This window comes from Xylocopa sonorina, chromosome 1 (genome assembly GCF_050948175.1).
Source record: "Xylocopa sonorina isolate GNS202 chromosome 1, iyXylSono1_principal, whole genome shotgun sequence".
Classification (NCBI taxonomy): domain Eukaryota; kingdom Metazoa; phylum Arthropoda; class Insecta; order Hymenoptera; family Apidae; genus Xylocopa; species Xylocopa sonorina.
In genome coordinates, this window is record NC_135193.1 from 3,057,888 (window position 1) to 3,080,705 (window position 22,818).

At 49.0% G+C, this 22,818-nt stretch overlaps 1 protein-coding gene across 4 annotated transcripts in view; it reads left to right on the top strand.

Moving 5' to 3' along the window:
• The window catches only part of Carpa (Carbonic anhydrase-related protein A), a 416,930-nt gene that overhangs the window by 330,384 nt on the left and 63,728 nt on the right, over nt 1-22,818 (top strand). For all 4 annotated transcript variants that reach the window (XM_076898208.1, XM_076898218.1, XM_076898226.1 and 1 more), the window contains exon 3: nt 21,965-22,012. In XM_076898208.1, coding sequence (XP_076754323.1) covers nt 21,965-22,012 — 48 coding nt within the window. The remainder of the gene's footprint in view (nt 1-21,964; nt 22,013-22,818) is intronic.

Here is a 22,818-nt window from a genome sequence, read left to right on the forward strand (position 1 = left end):
TACCAGATCTCTCGCCCGCGCGCGGTTACATTCCGGAGAAATCCCGACGTGAAACATCCTGCGAGAGGGAGGGTTATGAATACGCGCGCGCGTACACACGGGAGTAATCGGGGGTGTGTGTACGCGCGCGCGAGATTTTGCGCCAGGATACGCGCTCGCAGATGTGCGAGAAGGAAGCAGACGGTTGTGTACACGCGAGCGTGTTGCAACCTGCCGCGCGTTGAGAACGATGCAACTAAGCGGGGGTGCCGAGCGTGTGCGCGCACCAAGCGCGCGGGGGTTGTTTCGCTAATTTCGAGATTGACGTTGCCGCACGGTCGCGTGACATTTTTTTTCTTGAATGGTAAAGGTTTCGTTGATTTTTCGAAGATTTAAGGGAAGTCTCTACGGGGTTTATTTTTGTGATGATAATATATATTTGCAATCGTCTTCACAGATTCTACTAAGTATAATAGAAGAAAAAAAGAACTTGTTTCTTTGTATCAACGCATCGGTTACGTTCGTAGGACAACTAAATCATCGAAATTCGGCCAGCCCTTAGCCGAGTACGCGAGAGCAGTGCCGTGTGCATGAAAATGTACACAGTCGCGGTGGGTTGAGCGCGCAAACTCGGCAGACGGAACCACTCGTACGCACTCGTAAGCGTACACGAGCGGAGAGGGAAACGGAAATAGAGGCATATGCAAACGTATGCCGTCGACGAGGGTATTGTCGCCGGTCCCGTTTGCATTATTGGATTAAATACACTCGAGTATCCGATCGTCGAGACAAACGACCGGCTACAACGAAACCGTGCTTGTCATTCGTAATTGGCCCGATCAGCGGAGATCATTCCCCGTTTGCTCGTCGCAATTCGATCAGGGCCAATCGTGAGGCTTTTAACTAGCCCAGCGACAAGGTTATCGTCGAGTTTTTCGAGTGGCACTGTCAGCTTTTAGTGAATTATTAGAGAGAGGTTCATCATTTCAGTGGAACAGGTCGTCGATTTGTCAGACGTAGAGTAAATAATTAATAACGTTACTACCACTGTTACAGCCGTCGAGTAAGAAGATCGAAGTAGCTACGATCTGATCACTCCAACCTCGTTACGTTTCCTTTACAATGTCATCGCTGACATGGTAAAGGAATTAACTGTCAGAAATTTACGGTTAAGATAATAATTTCCATATCGAGCGATTTTAATAACAGAATGATAAATTGGTTATATTTTAAATCGCGCATAAAGGAATTAATCGTTATTCGACTGATGCATATGCATGTCAGTTCATATTAATCGTATATCCACGTACCACGTACGCGATTAAGTAGTATATACAGGCATGCGTCAGACATACGGATCCGCGTAGTAAGCTCAATTCATGCATCAGGTTTACACAGCAGCTGGCGGTAGCTTTATCCTACGATGATCGCGCGTTGAATACTATCTTCGCTCGATATTAAAACACCATCATCCTAATCGCGTACTAAATATTTCCCCATCGAAACACGGATAGAAACGAAGCGAACAAGAATCGTTGAATTCGTTCTCGAAACACTGAGTTGGCAATTTTTCAACATCCTCATCTGTCGATCGCGAAACTCACCGATGGAAAACGCGGACACGATCAATTTCTCGTAGCCGAACCCTCGACGTTTCCACGGATCCTTATATTTCGAAACTCCAGCGAGCCGAAACACAAGCGTCGTCAATTTCTCAACGCATCCGCGGGCCGTTTCCTTCCAGGATTCAAAACACTCGCGCGCACACCGCTGGCTAGCACTAAATAAAATAGCTGGGACCACGTTTGTGCCTCCGTATTATGATATTTCGTCGGCGCACCCTCGTGGCCGACGTGCGCCGTCGATGCGCAAATATACACGCAAAGGCCGACGGGGGTGCGCGGGTCGCGCTTGTACATAAACACGCGTTGAATACGTAAACTCGTCCCAAACAGCTGCGCGTGTCTCAAGCGTGATAGCGAGCCAGCCGCGACGGGGCTGGGAAACGTTCCGCCGGAAATGGATGCATATGCGTGCAAACGAGGGAACCGGCCGTTGGTCCAGTCGGCATTATTGGATTAAATACACTCTCTAATGCGGACGGACGTCTAAATGGAACTGCGATTGTTGTCTATGGTCACGCGATCCGCAACCCCGATCCCGCGTTCATCGATACAGAAACACTTTTCCATCGTCCACCTTTCTTTCCTCTCGAGCCCTCGCAGGCTTGTTCTCTGCCACGTTTCAACAAAGTTTCGAGGAAGGTGTACTTGGCAAGCTTTCTTCTTCTCCCATAGTGGTTCCATTCGTAATTACCATTATTACAATGCCACCACTCTGACTCGTGTGAATCAAACTTAGTCGGACCTACGCACACGTCATCCATCATCTCGTAGCCAGTGTCAAACTATTATCATCGACAACGTTGTTGAAAATCCGGATACCTCTATCTCTGTATCTTCGCGTGGGTACATATAAAAAAAAAAAAAAAATCACCGTTCCATCCACTCTCGTTATTCGCGCGTCCCCACCTCCGCACGTACCGCATCGAAATCAAAACTGACCGGAGCCACTGACGGTCCGATTGGTACGCGACGTGTACGAGCATTTTTTTCGGCAGTTTTGCAACGACGGGACGGCGCGCGTCACCGGGCATCGGTGCTCGTGCACATAGAAAAACATAACGCAACGTGCGAGTAGTTACGGTCCGTGAGTGCACTGTTAAGCACCGGTGAAACGCGACGCCGAATCGAGGCACGCTCCAGGTCGTCACGTACACGTCGTCGACGGGGGAATTGTTGCTGGGCCTCCGTCTCTTACTCTCGCCAGCCTCTATGCCCCGCGTTAACGTTATTGGATTCTGTACACTCGAATAAGCCATCAGGTGAACAGGCATCCGCTCGAAATCGTATTCGTTACGCGAATAGTCACGTGTCTTTGTTATTACCCCGTGTGCCATCTCTCCTCGTGGCCGATGCGCGAGCGTGTCCGCTTTGCGGGCGGTACCGCGAGCGACCCTGACACGCTCGAAAGGGTCGCTTGTTTTACGCGATGAACACCGCCCTGGGCTACGAATTACCAGCAATTCTTTGAGCGTGACGCCCCGCCGAAATTGCCGTGAAAATGCCTTTCCGCCTTTCGACCGCCGATTTGATCGATGCCTCGACGTGCTTCGTTGCGTTGGATCATTTCGAGAGCGTCGCTCTCGAAATCGTGGAACGAATAGTTTCACTCGTCCGTGAACCGAAAGTTCAATTATCGGACGCGATTCATTTGGTATTCCAGCAGAGATGGTGCCAAAGGCAGCCTCGCGATAAGGATCTTTGATTAATACGATACACACGAGCGATCGACGAGCGAGCGCAGCGAAAATTGATAATTAGATAACGAGCAACACGCTAACGCTTTGCGACGAATGATGAAAAAAGTGCGTGCACGGATCGTAATCGCGTTATTCAGCGGGCTCGCGCGGAATCGCGTTAAATTGCTGGTAGAACGGGATTTCGCCGCGGACGGCGATGCGGCGGGGCCTTTGCGGCCGGCGAATTCGTTTCCATGTAATTAGAAGTGCGATGCGCGGCCGGTTAGGTTGAAATTTTGAACAGGGTCGAAGGGGGAGCGTTCGTCGGCTTGGCCGACGCGCACGCACCAGGAATTTACAAGCGGCGATGCAACCGACGCTATTGTCGTTGCGTGCACGCGTGAGAATGTTTATCGGATTAAATACACGCGGACGATCGACCGTACGCGCCGGCAGGCGGAGGAGGAGGAGGCGGGCGCGATGGTGTTCGGTTATTATCCGCAAATAATCACCTGGATGCTGAATGTAGCCGACTATCGCAAAATTGTGTTATCGATCGTGGCGTCGTGTTGGCGTTGCTTTGTGATCGGGTGGCAATCACGTGAAATTTAGGGAACGTGTTAATTGCCGACGCTCTGGCACGGTAGTGAAAATTATCGCGGTCGAGAGGAATTATAGTCGCGCCGAATTGTACGCGTTTCGATGCAAGATTTCGACGATTGCTGTGGCTTTGGAGTAATGATAAAATTATCGTGCCAGAGATAGAAAAAAGTTCTAAGGGTATCCGATTATAAGGAATTACGAGGACGCGTATCGGTACGAGAGCGTTATTCCAGCAATTTTGAGGTAGACTATGCGGTTAAAGTTAAGAGATAGCGTGCATTACGCGCAAGTTTGTCTTAAGACAGTGCCTGCATTGCCAGCTTTAATGCCAGGACATTAGTTAGTCGAGCAACAGACGAGGCAAAATTGTCTTGAAGTAGACTTAATCCAAATGTGTGTCAACCGTAAACGGTGAGGTTATATTTCAGATGAAAATAAAGATGGAAAGCTGAATGCTGCTCAATTATTGTTTCGACGAATGAATGGATTCGATTGACTAAAAATATCAAATTATTATTACGCAATCTTGATTCAACGAAGGAGGAAACATTTTCTTAAACCGCACCACGGTATTCAATTGTGGAACGGTAGATATAGGCGTTAAAAATCGATACGGTATTCGAGATTTCCTGTTCTATTCCCAGCAAGACGACGCCCGACCACGCGTCGAGCCGCTCCACTGTCGCGGCACTTACGTCAATTTTACTTTCGCGCCCTCGAGTTGTCACTCGACGGTGCACGCAGGAACAGAGACGCGATTGTGTTGAGATGTACGTCAGCAGGAGAATCATCGTCCCCGTCGGGATTATCGGATTAAATGCACTCGAGTAACCGATCATGTAGACGACAAACGCTAACTCCACTCGGTGAAGCGGGGTTTGTCATCCGCAAATAGTCACGCGACCCTGGCTGTCATGATAACTCAAATACTGTGACAAGCTGAAAGCGAAGCACACTCGAGGCTCACGCGCTGAAATTCCTCGCTCAGACACGCTCACGTTGCGAGAATACCATTATTATTATTACTAATGTTCATGCATAGATTATTAACGCTTTTGCTGAACAGTGCGCAATGCGATGTCCATTTTGGTATTAATACGGGCGCGTTCTTGATACCCGAAAATTCGCTGCTGCTTTCTCGACTTACTTTTGCGTTTAAACGATATCGCATTTCAAGAGGATTCGATCTCGCTTCTATATTTGAAAAAGGAAGTCTGAAAGCATTTCCAAGGGAACATTTGAATATTTTTCGCATCCCATTGATATTACTTATTGTACGCTTAATCTCATCGCAGCGCGTAGTGGCCGTCCACGTTAACTACGGGAAGAAAAAGGTTGAAAGGAGCGAGACACAGGAATGAATGGACGCGTGGCGAATGTTAATTAACCAGCGCCTAGACTGTCGACCGTAACCCCTTTACGGGCTGTTCGCGAACAGGCTCCCGTGGAACAGACTGTCGCGCGCACCCTTAACTGGCTCCGTTTACGTTCTCGATTCGTTCGCTTATCTTAATTGTCCGTGGCAAATTCGCCTCGCGCGCAGACAAGATTTTGTCTCGACTTATTATCTCGTTCTCCGCGCGCAGCTGCTCCCAACGCAGTCGCCTGCTGCGTAGACCCTGACGAAGCTGTTACTTTCACATGGCACTGCGAAACACTGCAGAAAATCAGGCAATTACGAGACAAATTATTTGCTTCGACGATTGATCAGCTTCGCGTGACGCGACTCGCTCGCCTCGCTCGTGTACATTTCACGAAGCCTCTGAAACACTCTTCCCCGCCGTGGACTTAAACATCACCCCGGTCGGCTCTTTGAGGGCGGAGAATTTGAAATTCCCTTAGTGAATGCAACACCAGAATTCTTCCATTGGATTACAGCCACTCAAAGGTATTTTTCAAACATGCATAAGTCTCCGGGAATCCCAGTCCCTCCTGGCTCATCTCCAATTTTAATCCCTTATCCGTGAGTCGTGCGTTCCCCCGGCGCGAGGCTATCTTCGATATCCTCGTCGTCTTACGACAAAACCCTCGTCGCGATCGAGTAGAAAAATTCAAAGTAGTCAGCTCGCGAGGAGGAGTCGACGCTGGAAATTCGTCGCGACGGACACCTGTGGACCGTAAAAATGGGGGCGGCCGCTCCCCTCGGCGGTGGTGCGCGCCCCTTCTCGCTGGCTAGAGATTGCCAGGGACGACGGGGCTAACTTCGTTCGGGGTTAGCGGTGATTCGATTTACCTGGAAGGCCAGTGGGGCCAAGTGTACAACACGCTGCAAGCCGGGACAGCAATATGTAATCCACTTTAACCGCGCACGCTGTCTCGCCCGCCTCCTGGCGTGTGTACGCCGCTACATCGGCCTGTCCCTCGTCCCGGTTCTCTTTTACCCCGCGGTCCCTGTTGGCCCTTCTTGATCCGACAAGGCTTAAGCGTCCTGCGCCATTCTCGAGTTTTCCTGTATTACCAGCCCTGGAAATTGATTTCCGCGGAATGGAACGACCGCGCGAGGAGGGGGATGGTCCGGAAGATGTTGGACGATGTCGAATTTTGACGAAGAGTAGGGTAAACAGTTTGTAGATCGTGCGTGGCTTTGTACGGGGGATGGCATCGTGGAACGATGGAGGTTCGGATGAGTGATTAGAACGGAATGTTAGTTTATCGATTGACCTACAGTGATTTTTAAAAGCTCTTAAGACATGCAACAGCCTAATTGAGCTACTCGATATCGTCTGTATAATATTAAAATTCGTTCTAAATTTGGAAAAATCATTGACACGAATAGCGTTCATAATAAAGTCACTGGTTACTTAATTATTACCGTCAGATATTACCGAAAGCTCTGCTTTCACGGCAATTTGAAACACGCCCGCGTATCCCTGGTAAACTTTCGCGTTTACCCAAGGCGTTTATTTTTGAATTTCGATCCGGTCCAGATTCTATACACCGGCGCCATTATTGCGATTGTTATTGGCCCCGAAGCGCGTAAGAGCGGCGCGTGATTGAAATTTTCATCGCGCCACGGCGTTCCGTGGGATTTTCGACTACGACCGACGCGGCTGCCTCGCTTTCCTAACCGTAACGACGAACAGAGAGATAGAGAGAGAAAGAGAGAGCTCTGGCACAGGGTGGAACGGATAAAAAGCTGCGGGAAGAAAAGCGACCAGCGTAACGCAGTCGTATTAATAAAACGGTCTTGGCGAAGTTTGCGCGTGATGCAATTAGGAAAATCCACGGGAGAGAAAAAAGGAGCAGCGGAGAGCCGAAGAAAGATTGCGTCTCGAACGTAATTTCGTCTTATCTCACCACCGAGCTTCAATGGAGACGAAAACGGCGGTAAAAGCTGTTGCCAAAGTTGGACTTTTAGCTCTTACGATCGCATGGAAAATTGAGACCAGTCGAAAAACTGCGTATACTGAATAAACGAGAATATCCTGCGTCTTGGGGCGCGTAGTATAAGGCAGTCGTTGGGTAACCTCGTAAGCCTCTAAGAGTCCCCCGATTTTTCTCAATTTCGCGAGCACTGTTTTGCTTTTCGCTTTTTTTTTTTTGTGAGAGAACCTCGCGAATTTTACGGTAATTATACTGTCCCGCGGATTAAGGAGGAATTGTCCCGGGCATGCCAGCCTTTCGGACTGATCCGACGTTATAAATGAAACTTCTCGCAGGTGGTCCTCTTGTAGCCTACAGCGAGACGAGTGGTCGGTTAAAGTGGATTACATATCGCTGTCCCAGGTTGCAACACAGAACAGTGCGCGCTACCGGTCGCCCGGATAAATCGAATAGCTCGCGACCCAAACGGAATTATGCCCTCCTTTCTGGACGATCCACGGGAACGTTCAACGAGACCTTCTCGTCCGCGCTGTCTACACGAGAATTTCATTTTCCCGGCCTCCGCGTGGGAAAGTAACCAATCGATCATTTTTTTTTTTTCGATAATGTACACTCGCGAATCGGTACGGTGAGTTGAATCGAAATGTCTGTTCTATGGTATGGAGCGATGAATCCTGTTTAGTAAAATTGCGATGGATAGAAGGTATCCTGAAGTGGTTATTCGGGACCGACTGTACGTGACCCGTGTCGCACGATAATGTACCGTGCATTAGCGTCACAGCTGGCATTGGTTAGCCTTATCGCCGGTTTTACAGATAAATTGAATCGCTGATTACCCGAACGAGATTATTCTCTTCGTTCACGTCAATCATTCCGCTCTGGGCCACATTGTATTTTACAATCCCTATTTGGGGAGCATTACGATTATGGAAATGCGTGGAACGAAAACCATGGAATCGCAACAGTGTCTCGTCTAATCAGCGGCTCTGATTGACCAGCAGCAATCGAACATACCGCTCGTACCGCTGTTAATCCTTCGTTTCATGGTCTAACTTCCCATCGCGTTCGATTGGAAATAAAAAAATGTCAGGAAAAATGTCGCGATAGCTGGAAATGTAAAATTAACGTACGTCTCGTTCTCATCGCCACGTCGTCCCGCGCGATCACGACTCGAACGATAATCAGTGGAGCGATTCTTAATGGGATGGAAATTCATGAGACGCCGGCCAAGTCGCAAGGCAAACTACCGGGAGAAGAAGAGAACGAGGTAACTCGTAAATTCTAAGCAGCTTAGTCGCGACGCTCGCTACTCGATCTCTTGTTATGCCCCGCCGTCAGGGGTTGCGGCTGCGAAAGCACTCGACACCCTTTCCCTCGCCGTTTTTTCACTTGTCGCAACTTACGCTCCTCCGTTGACCGTAAAAGAAATTTTGTTGGCATCGTTCCTGGTATCGCAGAAGAAGACAAAGCGCGCTGCTTATTCGTCAACGTGGCGCGTAAGGTTTAAGGGATCGCGCGCCAGGTGTATCTGCAATAAACGCAGAACGTGACGATCGGGGGGTTGGAGCGTTAAAATCGAGCGCGTCACGCGTCTCATTCCAGCCACGTAACAGGCTTCATCGCGTCGAAAGTTATTCCCCGGTCGGTTAATATTTCGACGTCAGACAGAAAAACAGCCGGCTGTCAGAGCCGACGTCGGTTCCTCTGGGTCGACGACCGGTATCGAGCAGCCAGATATTATCGTTTGTCTTTTCTGCCTCTAAATTGCTCTAATTTCCCGACGGGGGTTAGCGCGGGGGCTAAAATACGACATGCCAGGCTTACCAGGCGAGCACCGCTCGTAGATCATCGCGACGAATTCATAGAAAAACCCGTCCAGTCGTAGCTACGATAGCCTCCATTGGATGTCCGGTCTGGTGGTAAAAAGCGTCACGCTCGTGTATATATTTCTTCTCAGATTCAATCGATTACTGTCTGTACACGGGCAACGATGGTCTAACAGGAACTTGGTCAAATGTACAGCGGTTAAACAAATACAGAGTTCCTCCAACCCTCGCGCGGAGGGTGAGTTCGAAATCTGGCTGAGTCAACGCGAAGTCGAGTTGCGCGGATCAATCGAACGAGTCGTCGACACTGCTTTAAGTGTCGATACGCGAGTGGAATTCGTCGCAAATCCAGTTGTAACTCTTGCGCGACGGTACAAGTTACAAAATGGCTCGAGCGTATCCTTGCGCGAGATGTACGACGGCGAAGAGGGTGGAATGTGCTTCCATTAGTTGAAATAAAACAACAGCGTGTTAGGGTCGCGGCGAACACAGGTTCGTTCTGCAGCTTTTAATTAGGACGACGGCCACAAACCACTCGTCGCCGAGGGCCGGAGATGGGACACGATATTAGTTCATTTTCGCATCCTAATGCCACCGCGCTAGCACCCGTTTACGGGGCTATATTTACGGGTGTACACCGCATACCGTTCTGGCCAGATCCTCGTTTCCACCCTTGTCCGCGCAAACCTAACTCAACGGCGTAGAACCTGCTGGCTGGCCAACTTTGTTCAAAGCTGGCGAATGTTTCGAATACCATAGACGTCACTTCTATCCATTAATTTCCGTTCGAATAACAAAATTTCGCGAAGGAACATTTCGCGGGCGCAACATCGAACTTGATTATCCTCCATTTTAGCCACCACGGGAACACGAGGTATTTATAGTATTTTTAGCTGGAGATGTTATAATACGTACGAATTGTTCGCACATTTCTGCCACTGCGAAAAATGCGGGCAGCGACAGCGAGCGTTCGTAAACTTCAACAGGGTCGGAATCCGTCAGCCGCGACTTATTGCAAAGAATGCGCGAACGCTACGCCGCTGTTTCGCACCCCTCGAATGGCGAGGACGTACGCGAACGTACGAGCCACTATTTTCGCGTTACTGGCTAGCCGAAATTATTCGTAAAACAATTCCGCGTTACTCGAATTAATTCACCGGCGAATTAATCTCCGAGATCCACGAACGATAAAAGATATCTATTAATTATCATCGCATTTTCCCTCGCGGATCGAGTCTACGAGTTTCGTTTCGCTCGCGCGCGAATCAACCCTCGTTCGCTGTTACAAATATCGAAATTCGAAAATAGGCGAACAAATGATGAGAGAAAAAAGTGATTGAATCGGTGTTGCGCGGAAGTATCGAGTTCTCAGCGACAGCGGTGATTTATCCGGGGCAGATGGGCGTCTGTTATCGCAATGCACGAGTTTATTGGCGAGGAGCATTTCACAGTGGCGCCCGATATTCTCCGTGTGATTGCTCGCTGGGAACGAAGACGCGCGCCGCGACGCGATTAAAATTTCATGATCGCGCCGCCTCGAGCGTACCGGAAGTTAGCTTTCCATGGGAGGAGACCCGGGTATCACCGTACACCGTCGGCCATGTAAATTTTATCGCGACTAGCATCGGAGGCCCTCGATCAGCCCACGGTGAACAGGTTTCGAAATTGTAACGATAGAAATAAACGTTCGACGATCGAACGCGCACCTCTCTCGGATTATTGAATTTTTATGCGACTCGCTGAATGATTTATACCTGGATGGATTCGAACATTTTCTGACACGGCCTGGTTCTTAAACTCGAACGCTCGCTTTGACCTCTGCTTTCTTGCTGGTGAATATTTGTCGTGCCTTGCTTCTTTTATCGCGAATAATTGCGATATTATTTACGCGGTATCCTTGAATTCTGCCCCGTTGGGAAACTGCGATGGTAAAAGGGTATAGGTTAATCCGAGTTTCAGTCACGGGAAAGCTTGTTCGCTTCGAGTGTCCGTGAAACGTCAATTACACCGTGTAATCCTGTAAAAACTCGTACCGTTAAAATAAAGAAGGACGACAGTTGGAGGAGCCAAAGCCGGTTTTATCGTCCGCGTCCGGGAATTTTCATTACCCATAAATTCCCATTTGTAGGGATAACAAATGAGTTGCGTGAGCGTGTAAGTTTCGTCTCTGGTGGAAGCTTAATGGCGGCTGGGGTCGGACGCGTGTCCGCCGCGCCGTGCAAATGAATCGTCCGAGTGCAAGAATCTCTCGCGATCGCGTTTTTGAAGTTTCCGGGACGTGGAAGTTCCTTAATGCGTTTGAGAAACTTTGCCGAACTGTCATTCGCCGGTGGAAGGCAGTTCGCTGTACCGTTCACTTGGTTAAGTTTTAAGCTACTATCCGAACGCTCTTATCGTTACAAAAATCGCTCTTATTTAAATCCTGTTTTCCCTTATCACCGTTACCGCGTCTCTCTCGCTGTCATTAAACCATTATTGCATCGATCCTCGTCTTTCATTAGAAATTTTATCAATTTTATCAAATCTACGTACTGTGCGTATGGCAATGTGTCACGAAATGCAAGTAGAGTGGAAGGTATTATCTTTATTTCGCGATTTAATAGACGATACTTGTTAATATGACCCTCGATGGTTAACGAATGTGACACACTCGGTTGTGCAGGATATTCGAGTGTTAAAGTGAGAATAATTCCGTTCCGGTGCATTTCGAACCCGAAATCGGTAGGTTCCCTTTAATATAACCAAATACGCGGCGACAGAGGGTGCGATCCTCGTTTGCACGGGGCGTGCAAACACATAAACGTGGACACCGCGCGTGAACACGGTAGAAGTTGTCGACCGCAGCTCGCACGTTAGACAAGGCCACTCGCGACTGCGGTTTGACCGTTTGAAACTTTACGTACTCTGATCCAGAGGGTGAATCGAACCCTATCGGCCCGTGCTAAACGCCGGATCCTCTCTTTCCCCGAATGTAGCGAGTATTAGCGAATTGTGCGACGAGTAATTTGTCCAAATATTTGCCCGGCTGATACGGCAGTTTATTTGTTTCGATAAAATATAGATTTAAATCGGTCCGCGTATCGGAAAATGCGGAAAGCAGGGATGAAGCAGCGCGAGTGTCGAGGTAGAAATCACGGTCCTTGGTAAGCACGAGTTGGATTGTATTATGGACAGTAGCATAATCTCGGTATGCTATGTATATGTAATAAGCCGGACCGCAAGATGAGGTACGACACAGTCGCCTAGACCACATCATGGACTAGGAGGTAGTGACGTGGGTCACGTCACAAGGCACGCTACAGGGATGATACCACATTTTGAACTATAACTCGGTTGGTCTCGCCGCGATTGTCCCTACCGAGACTTCCATCGCGTCTACATCCGACGAACGTAACACGCAACCATCCCCAGAATCCACTTCCCACTTTGTCGACGCCCCGGTGGTGTATCAATTATTGTACCACCTGCAGCACGAAAGAATCGGGGGACTTTATTAGAGGCGACGAAACCGCGCCACGTGTCGAGATCCGTGCACGATAGCCGCGGATATCTCCTCACAAAGCGGGGTCAGCATCCACTCTAAAATAGAGTTACCCTTATCGCGAGGCATCGTCCTCACCCCCGGCCATCTGTTTAACCCGACGAGGCCAACGATCGAATCGAGGGCTCGCTTTCTCTGGCCCCCGTTGAGTAGTTCTGCCCTCGATCGTCCTCCGATTCCATTGGCGGACCCCTGTTCGAGGGTGGATCGAGCCCGTTCGAGGACGCGCAGGGGTGTCGAGATCGTTCGATTCGACCGCGGATTGCGCTCGAGGAAACGACCCGCGCCTAGCGTTCGAAAGAGGAGGAACCCTGTGGAATGCCACTGGAAGGTTGAAGAAGCAGGATCGAAGAGGGATCGAAGAGGGACGGGGCGAGCCGTCGAGTAAACAAAGGGGGAAATGGAGTAAATAAAAAGCGACCGACATGGGAGGAGGTCGAGATTCGGCGGGCGTGCTCGTGTGCACGTACACAGGTTCGTACATTTAACGGAGCAAACTGGCAAGAGCGTACGGCGGGGCCATACACTCCGACGCAGACATAAACTTCCACGGCGCACCCCTCCTTGGACTTCTTAGCAGAGGGGGTGGAAGGAGCTAAGGAAATGAAGAGCCGCGGAAAAGAGGGAAAGAGAGACGGTTGAGAACGATATAGCCTCCTCTGTATCCACGGAGTTCGTATAAGAGAGAGAGAGCGAATGGAAAGGGGGATGTTGATCGCGAGGAGGGTGGAAAAGGGACAGTTGCGGAAGAAGTAATTCGAGCCACAAGCTTTATAGTTTTGTTTATCTCCTCGCATACAATTACGCTGATGACGCGACGTAAACTTGGCTCGAACTCCTCTTTTTTTTTACTGAATTCACGACCTACCCTCCAACTCACACCACCCTTCGACACCCATCTTTCATACTTTGCTGAAGGGTTGGTTTCGTTGGAACGTTCGTAATCAAGTGCGACGATGAGATGATTCTGAAACGAGGCGTGGAGAAATACTCACGCTGTAAATTGCACGGAGTGATTTTTTAAGGGATGTTTCGCAAGGGTGTCCGTGGTGGAAAGCCTTTCTCGTCGAAGGTTTTCAATTCCACTTTGCTAATCACAGCAATCGTTCGAATAATGTAAGGAGTATATATATAATATATACATATTTTTTTTTTAATTCAGTGCTTGCATAGTCGTTGATATCGCTTTTGAAGATTTCGCGGGAAATATTTGGAACGCGGTAGTATCGATAGCGTTAAAATTAATGGCAGGGTTTTTGCACCCCCGATTCTCTTCAGGGATCGATCGGTCCAAGTATTTATGCTGACCTCACAAAGCGTTGGTTGAATTGCTCGCTGCGAATGTGTTCTCACGGTGTTCAGCACTTCCAGAGTTCGCTTTCAGACCCGGCAAGATGGGGAATCAAGAAAGCTTTACCTCGCTACCGACAACAAACTTCGCTGTTTTAACTAGTTTCACAAAGATCGGATACACAAAGAAGAATGGGAGAACGTGCTGGCAGAATGGGATACCATCCTTCCACGGAAACGAAATATTCCTTTATTTTGTCAACATTCGAGTGAAACTTACAAATTGAAAATTACAACCGCCAACTTTTCGCATCTGCGACCGCTTAAACTCATCCTGCACCCGGAAATTTGTATCTCGCGTCGCCTCGCTGTCGTTAACCTTCGCACTTTGGACATTTTTCAACGCCTCACTTCGAAATGTACTTTTCTCGGTAATTTTTAAAAAACCCAAAGCGTCGTCGACCCCGGATCGTAGTTTGATTCGAGGACTAATAAAACGGGGGTTGGAAGGGGTGAAATAACGAGGCGGCGGGAGCTTTCGAGCAACTTTTAACCGCGGAACTGTGGCACTCGGTCGGGATAGTTAGCCAGCACGGTTATCCCTCTAATGAATATCGTTTAATTCGCGACGTACACGCTGGTTGAGGAAATTGTATCCTGCGCCGCAAGATGAACGCGTCCGCGCGATTACGCCGCCTACCCCCTCGTGTACTTTCGAGTCGCGCGATTTTTATTCCCTCGCATCGTTCGAGGCAGAAGAAACGCTTGTCCAGCGAACTTTTTCCACGACTAAACATTCGCCGTTCTTGTTCGAGTTACGATGCAAAATTTTTCTATTAATCTTGGGTTGTGAGCGATCGAGAGATTGTTATAGCCAAATAGTAGTCTCGCTATTCTCCAAGCCAACGTTCCACGCAATTCGTCTCATTTTGAAATACGAATTTGAGCAGAAAAATTAACAATGCGTATAGAGAGATCGCGAAGAGTACCTTCCAGACGAAAAATCGACTGAAAGCCGGTTTAATCGATCGACTATGCCCAATAGAGGACCAGGAAAAGAGACCAGCGGACGTGTAATATCGCGGATCAATGTTTCGCGATGTAACCACAATGTAAAGCGTGACTGTGCGCGTAGACTGCTCGTGACTACCACGCCTAAGTTCGTGGCGATGAAGGGAGAAGGGGTTGCGACGTAGCGTTCCGCAGCAAGGTGATAGTCAGAATGGGTGCGGAAGAGTTGCCCTATGCGGGCTGAATTGTAAACCAGCCTGAACTTTCTGCCTTCTTTTCTGGTCGTTGCCCGAGGATGGGATGGAAGGTCGGTGGGTGAGGCTTCTTTCTTTAAATTACGTTTGACCACTCGTTTGGACACCCTCTTTGTTCTCCTCCTCCCTCCTCCACCCTCGTCCACCGTCCGCGCTCGTTTCAGCCTCGTTGCGAGCCAGTTCTTTCATTCCACACGGACGGAGGGAATTCGTTTGTTACCACCTTCACTCGCGTTCCCCGTTCTGGCCTCTGCTCTTGTTTCTCCCGGTTTCCTTTCGGCCACTTTATTGGGGATCCGTCCGCGCGAGGCGCAAGAGGGTTGACAAACGTCCGATTAACCCTGACGCGGGAATTCTATCGGCGATTAATCGAATCCTTTCGATACACCGAGGATCACTCGATCGTAGATCTCAACAGAAAGCAATTGTCACGTGAAAACGATTCTGCGCGTGAAATGAAAGCATCTCTTTGGCGTTACAACGAAGAGAACAGCTTTGGTTCGTTCGCGAATCCAGCGTCGCTTAATGATCGTCCGCATAAGCGATTTAGCCGCGCCATCGATATGCACCTCCTGGAACGCGTGCGTAATTTCGTTCGCAAGATCGGGCGTGTATCAACGTTCAATTAATATCACGGAAAGTGTTTCGTGCGGCGTGTAAGTCCGAGAACGGTAACGGGCATTCCTGGCTGCGGAGATACGGTCTGCACGGTTAGTTATAGACTTATTTGATATGCCCGTTGATAAAAGAAAGGCAGAACCGATAGAATCTACACCGTTATTTGCCCAGCCTTATCTGGTCGAAACACAGGGTGATAGAAGGCGGAGGAGAGGGCGGCGGTGGCGGCGAGAGACAGAGGGGGTGGGGAAAACTAGCGGCTCCGGTGGACTGTAATTTCGGGACGGCTTGGCCGATCGATATCGTGTTTAATCGGTATCAGGCTCACGTGCTCTCCACTTGTATCACGGGGGATATTTACTTAAATTATCGAAGCCGCCGGCTTTTAATTCGCCCGAGGGACGGCCGACCAACGGTTCCTCTTCTTTTTTCCACCCCCCGGCGACGACCCTCCGCGACTTTCGATTCAATTTTCCCGTTGCTTCAAGCACGCCGTTGGCCACGTGTTCACTTTCCCTCGCGCTGAATTAATTCTCGTCGAACATGGCCACGATTTCGATCGGTCGAGCGAGCGAGCTCTTTGCTCCCAATCCGTTGGCAATTTTGTTCCGCCGCTCCTCCGTTTTGGTTCGTTTGCCGATTTCAAACGCGAGCGAGTCCCGTCGTCGAATTTCTCGCCGTTGTTGCGTTTCGTGAATACAGAAACAACCGTGGCGCGACTGGCTAATACCGTTAAATAAGAGACTGGTAATGTTTTCTACTTTTTGCGTGTCGTGGGTGGTGGAACATGTTTGATTAAATTCCCGAAAGTGGCACCGTCATCGACAAGCCATAGCCACCCCTTCGATCTCCCATTGGCACCCGTTGCCTCGCGAATTATTAAACGGTAAACCATCAACGTTCTCCCACGTATCTTGCGATTCTCTTCTGCCCCAATAATCCGACACGCGCGAGTTTCACGCCCGCCATGAATTATTGAATGCTCGACAGAAAATTATTCCTACTATCTTGAGGGTGATTCGCTAATGCGCGTGCAGGGTAGACGCGTGTATAAAAAGGGTGGGAGGGGGCGAGCGTGAAGGAGGTCCCCATCGACATCGAGGGAGAATCGGGATAATGGGAAACGGCTGAGACGCGGACGATTTCCATCGATTGCTCGCGTAACAATCCTGACAATTTGCCGGACGAAAAAGGGCGCAGACACGGTGATTGCGTAAGTGCACTCGTCGCTGTGTACACTTTCGATTTCTGGAGGAACGGTAGCCCATCGAGGGAGGGTTGAAATGCGCTTTTGTTGGACGCGACAGTCGTTCGGTGATTTTAAGTGAAAAGGACGTCTGAAGGGATTCGTGGATGGGGTCGTGGAGGTTTTTTGCCCAGCCGATTACAGCTCGGAACTCCTCTATTCAAGATGAGATTGAATGGTCGCGAATGAATTTCGTATAGTTGTACTCGGTACAGTTTGTACTTTAAATAGTAACGTTTCACCCTGTTTCGAAATCCTCCCCCTCTGAAACGAGCGAGACGCAGCAAGGTGGGACCCAACTAGTAAGTTTAATTCGCAGCCGTGGCTCGGCTAAGATAAAGTCTAGATTAAGAAAACCCGCCGGATATTGCGACGGTGATATACGAGTCGCTCGGCTAGAAATTATTTTCATTTTTTCGCTACGGCGCAGCTGCGCTTTCCCGCCACCCCCTGTTTGCACCGCGACCCAGCAGCACCGCGTTTTGGCTCCATTGCCTTTTATTCCTCCATTCTGGTATCGATAAACGCGACACGAAAATTGACACATTACCGTCGAAGACAATGGCCAGCGATTTTTACGCTTCGCTCACAGCTGATCGACGACCACGCTTCGTTTGGCAAATTTTCACTCACGCTGGACTTTTGAGACAACGTGTGCTTGTTTAAGGTAGAAGAAAACGTCGCGTGTAAGGAGAAATCGTATTACGAAGGGTAGGGTAAGGGGTGAAATTTTTAGGTCGAGTTCAAGGCGAATCCCTTTCGGTCTCGGCTTGATTTTCTCGTTCCAACGGACCCTCGTTTCGACTGGCCAGCTATTACGACCTGGCTATCATAATTAAACAACAGACAGTCGCCGGGGAAATGAATAAACGCGCGGAAAACCGGCTGGCGTAAAGCATGCGCTGGAAATATTTAAATCGACCCGACAAATGGGACTCGATGCGTGCTCGTTGAAAAACGATGAGCTGGAATGTTGAGCCGGTTTAAAGAGCCGAGTACGAGCGATTTAAAAATTGCAGCACCGATGACTCTTTTCATACGATTGGTATTTCGCGTTCGCGGATGGGCGCGATGGGTGTCGCGGCTTGATGACTGATGGAGGACGTTATTCTCTGTAATTTAGCAGCGACTCGAATTCGGCCCGATTCTATTATTTCTAACAATGCCGGGAAAATAGCATTTCGAAATGCGATTTCCCGTCATTGTCGGCATTCACTATCCGTATTATATTTCTTTCGCGATCTCGCAATAATAAACGAACGCTTTACGGTAATTCGCAAATCGATATCGATAACTTTCCGTCGCGCCCCCGCGAATCCCGCTCGCAAATTACATCCCCCGTCCGCCATCGAGCGTGTCACGGACTTAACAGCCGCTGGAAAATAGACTGACACACGTTTTCTAAAATCATGGAAACGTCGAGCGCGCGACAACTTTGAGTTACGTAAGCAATATCTGGCACCATCCGTGCGTAAAAATCCGTGTTTTACGACTCGACTGGCTGCAACGCCTGTTGTAACGGCGGGGGAAAAAATAGGGGTTGAAAGGTAACGAGAGCCGGGAGCGTGTTCTCGAACGCGAATTTCTTCGGCAAACACTCGACCCCGTTGGAATGGAAGGTTCCACCGTAATTACTGCCGACTGATACGTTATTATCATTACCGATATTGATGAAACAGGTTGTAGCAAAGCTGCTTGAGCGATTCCGTGGTTAAAACGTGGAAAAGTCACGCGATGGGAGCCGAGTCGAATCGAAACCTCTGGTTTCAGCCCATCGATGCGTCGGTTCGCGTGTTTTCGTCCCTCGAAATTCTGGCTCGATCGCGGAATTTCAAGTACCGTAATAATTAATCGATCTCGCGAAAATTGCGGTAATTAAATGGAACTTTTCAACGGGGTCCCGATTCTTTTGAAAATTCTTCGATCCTTACCGATTTGGTAACGATAATACAAAATCGACTGCTAATCGGTTCTAATTTGCCACTCGAACGAAGTCACTATCGTGAGAACGTGACTGTCCCCTCGCGAGGTGTCGAAGAAAGGCTGGAAACCGGGTCAACAGCGTCGTTCCACGCAGTCGTCGAACAGTCGTCCCACCCCGGTGGCACTCTTAAACATTCCAACCTGGAACGCGACAACAGGTGTGACACTTTCGCAATTACCCTCTTATCGCGGTTAAATGAATAATACTCGAATTACAATGCCAAGCGGTGGGAACACCGCCATTAAAACAGCCGGTGGCAACTGCGCGAGACTCCTGCTGGCAACTCTCGCATGGAGAAAATGGCACAAACCGCATTCAGTTTCTGCGCGTATCGATATTCTACCATTGGCGTATTTGTACGATAAAATAGAAGAGGAACGAATAAGTGATATCGCGTAGAAAGGTGTAACGGAATGAACGAGGTAACGAAAACATGGCGGCGAAGGGGTAGGCGAGGAGCGAGCCTCCGTTTAATCCGACGATAATTTCGCCATTAAAGTTAACAACGTCTCCGGCTCCCAGGTAGTTACGCGCCTCTCCGCTCGGCTGGTTGTCGTTGAATATAGAGATTTCGGTTAACCATAATTATGGCCGCTCGGGGTGAGCCTCGGTCGCGATGACGAACCCTCTCAGCCCTGGAAATTATTAATTCCCCACTTGGATCCGCGTCAACTCCACCCCTCGATGTTTACTTTCGTTGAGATTCGAGTGAACTGGACACGAAATGAAGCAGCAGCTTATTATATTATAAAAAATAGAATTTTCTGTCAAAGTCGTCCCAGCTTCATTCAATATCCTCGCAGCGATAATGGATGACCCGCTCGGTCAGGCTACGCGATTAATCCGCTTTTCAGGCGGAGGAAGTAAATCTCGTTCGAGTAGCTTTTAAATGTGCTTGCGTTTCCTTTCGACGGAGCTGATTCGCCGCTGGATTCAGTCGTCGAGAATTGGACGATGAATTATTAAAGGTTAAAGATCGCCTTCGAGATCGCGTTACTCTTGGTAGGAGGGTGTATGATTTTTTTAAAGAATGGTCTCCGCGTAATTTAGAGGGGAGCAGAGTGGACGGTGTTGAGAATGGATTAGAGGACGGTTACTTAAGTAGAGAGAGAGAGAGAGAGAGAGAGAGAGAGAGAGAGAGAGAGAGAAAGAGAGAGAGAGACTGGATACTAAATTCATTTCTATGGTATAATACACTTCGAATTCCCCGGGGTACTGTCTCAGACCACTTACCGTGAAAGTTCACGGTATTGCAATATTGCGTGGACTAAGCGTTCGCGATAGTTAGTAAGAAGTCAATTCAATTTCGGCTCGATCTAATATTAATACGACCACCCGGAAACACTCCTCGAGGAGCTATCGAGAATTGTGCGTTGCGTGAAAGAACGGCTACAAAACTGAAGCGAAACAGAATTTCCCCGTTCGAATTGCTTTATCCGTGACATCGCGAGGGTGTTTGGACTGGTCGTCCAATACCCTATTCTTCTCTGGCGAAGCAAACGGACCGCCACCGCGGCCAAAACAAATAATAACCGTCATCGTGGACGGAAAAAAGGAGGACTATATCGCGGATTAAGGGGGTCGCGGCACGGAACGATCGACGTGGCACACACGTCGAGATAGGACACGGGACAGAGAGCACCGTAGGAGATTGACAATGGCCAGAGGGGTGGGAGAGCGGAGATCAGGACTGGTCGAGAAAGTTTTCCAATTTGAAGCAATTAGTTTACCCGCGCGAGGGGGGGGGGGGGCTTGGACGGCATGCATCCAGATAATCGAATATGGGTCACCGTCGAAAGTGGAATGGGTCGCGCTCCGGTCAGACACGTAGCGTCCGAGGACCGGTGGACGCGAAGCGTGCGGAGCCGGAAGTTGAGGGAACGCCGGACGAGGCGAGGCGAAGCTAGAGGGAGACGGCGAGACGAGTTTGACGGGAACACGTGGACGAGGGTCGACCAGAAACCTCGCCTCGATGCAATAATTGTTCAACGGAGGATCCCCAACTATTCGATACGCTTAGGGCATTAAAACGCTCGTCGCGGATGGGACGGATAATTTGCATGTAGAAAAACGACGAGACCGGCTCTCGATGCCTCCGCCGGCTGTTTCGAGGCGGGAAAAGTAATGAATATGGAAGGAGGACGTGGTAATGCGGAAGATAGAGTGTCCCTCGTGAAATGAGAATTCAATTATGAGGAGATCCCACGCTTTCGAGGGTGTACCGGTGTTACCTGAATTTTAAGCGATCCAACGATCGCCGTTTGCTATCGGATCTCCCTTTAAGTTTCCAGGTCTCATCGAGATCTTTACGCGATCTGCTTAAGAGAGAAGTTGGGCCTGTTTTAATCGAGTACGACGATGAGTCTCGTGGCGAGAAATAAACGATCTCGCGTGTTGTATTTCGAGATCGAGGCTTTTAAAACAGCGTGGAATATTAAAAGTGTTTTCAGTTGTTCGTTTTTTCACGAGTCTGCTCTCGTTGAATTCAACTTGAAATCGTTTTTAAAAATAGAACCACTCGTTTCTTCGTCTCGATTGCGGTTAATCCAATTCAGGTTATTGTTTTCTTTTTTTTTTTTATTTTGTTGCCCCTGCAGTGTTTCAATTTCGATCCGGAACCACCACCCCCCCCCCCCCCTGGCGATCGATTGATCGATCATTTCTGAGCGGCGGAAAGTTCGGTTGATCGATGCTCCTCGGGCCATGATGGAGCTCGAAAGTTTCCGCCAGCGTATCAGAAGTTTCTAAAGATATGCAGGCCAAGAAACTGATAAATACCGAGCGTTAATTCACTTCGCCACGTTAGAAAATGGTTCCGGTTCGCGCTCGAGGTAAATCCACTCGTGTACATCTTGCACTTTCCGTACTCTTACTGTATCCTAAATTGCGTCCTGAATTTCCGTTGCTTGTATGCTTTCATCTTCAAGCATTGATTGCACCACATGCGGTATTCAAAATTGATCGTAATATGTTTCATTGTTTCGCAGAGACCAAGGCCAGTTGGGACGAATGGTGGACCTACGATGGAATTTCGGGTAAGTTCAAGTCTTGATTTTTATAAGAATATAACAAATATTTCTAGCAATTTTCTAATTCGTTGGACATACTAATCGTCCACGGAATTTTGATGCTAACCGTAGACTGCATAGAAAGAGAAATTAATGTTCATTGATGCTCGAGGATTTCACGATCGATCGCGTCAATTCGAAACAACGAGCGTCGAAAACAGTCACTCTCCTCTCTCCTAGCAGGATTTCGTATCGTAAAATTTCGTCCTCTAATTAATCCCGCGTAAAAATAGATCACGTCTTATGATCAATTCTCATAATTCCGCGATTTAAGAGATCCAGGGACAGGAAGGTAATCCCGATCGGTTTCCGCGACGCAGGGCGGCGCGCTGGAGGCGCGCGTTGCGGAGGGCCTCTAATTTTCTTAATTTTAAGTTACGAGGCAATCGAGTGGCTCGTGGCGCCGGCACGAATTTTTTAATCTCGCCGGGACCGTGGAGTTTTTATTAAAAATAAGGCGGCCACCCGATATGGGGTCGCCCTCTGCACCGGTAGCCCTGAGTTTAGTGTTGTTCCGCCATGCGAGCCAGCTGCCACAAGAGAAACAGTGCCGTATACCCCGGTTTAAGGGGGGCCGTACGTATAAACCTCGGCGCCCTTCCATTTTCCACAAAAATTTTCGTTTCGCTTCTCGCTCCAATTCGTTCTTATCGCGCGAACTTCCCCCACAGCTACGTTCGTCTCGTCGTACAGATACGTATTTAAGGGCCTCTTGCGAAAACGCGGTCGAAGTAGGGCGAAGTCCTGGACAAAATCGGGCCTGGTTTATGTTA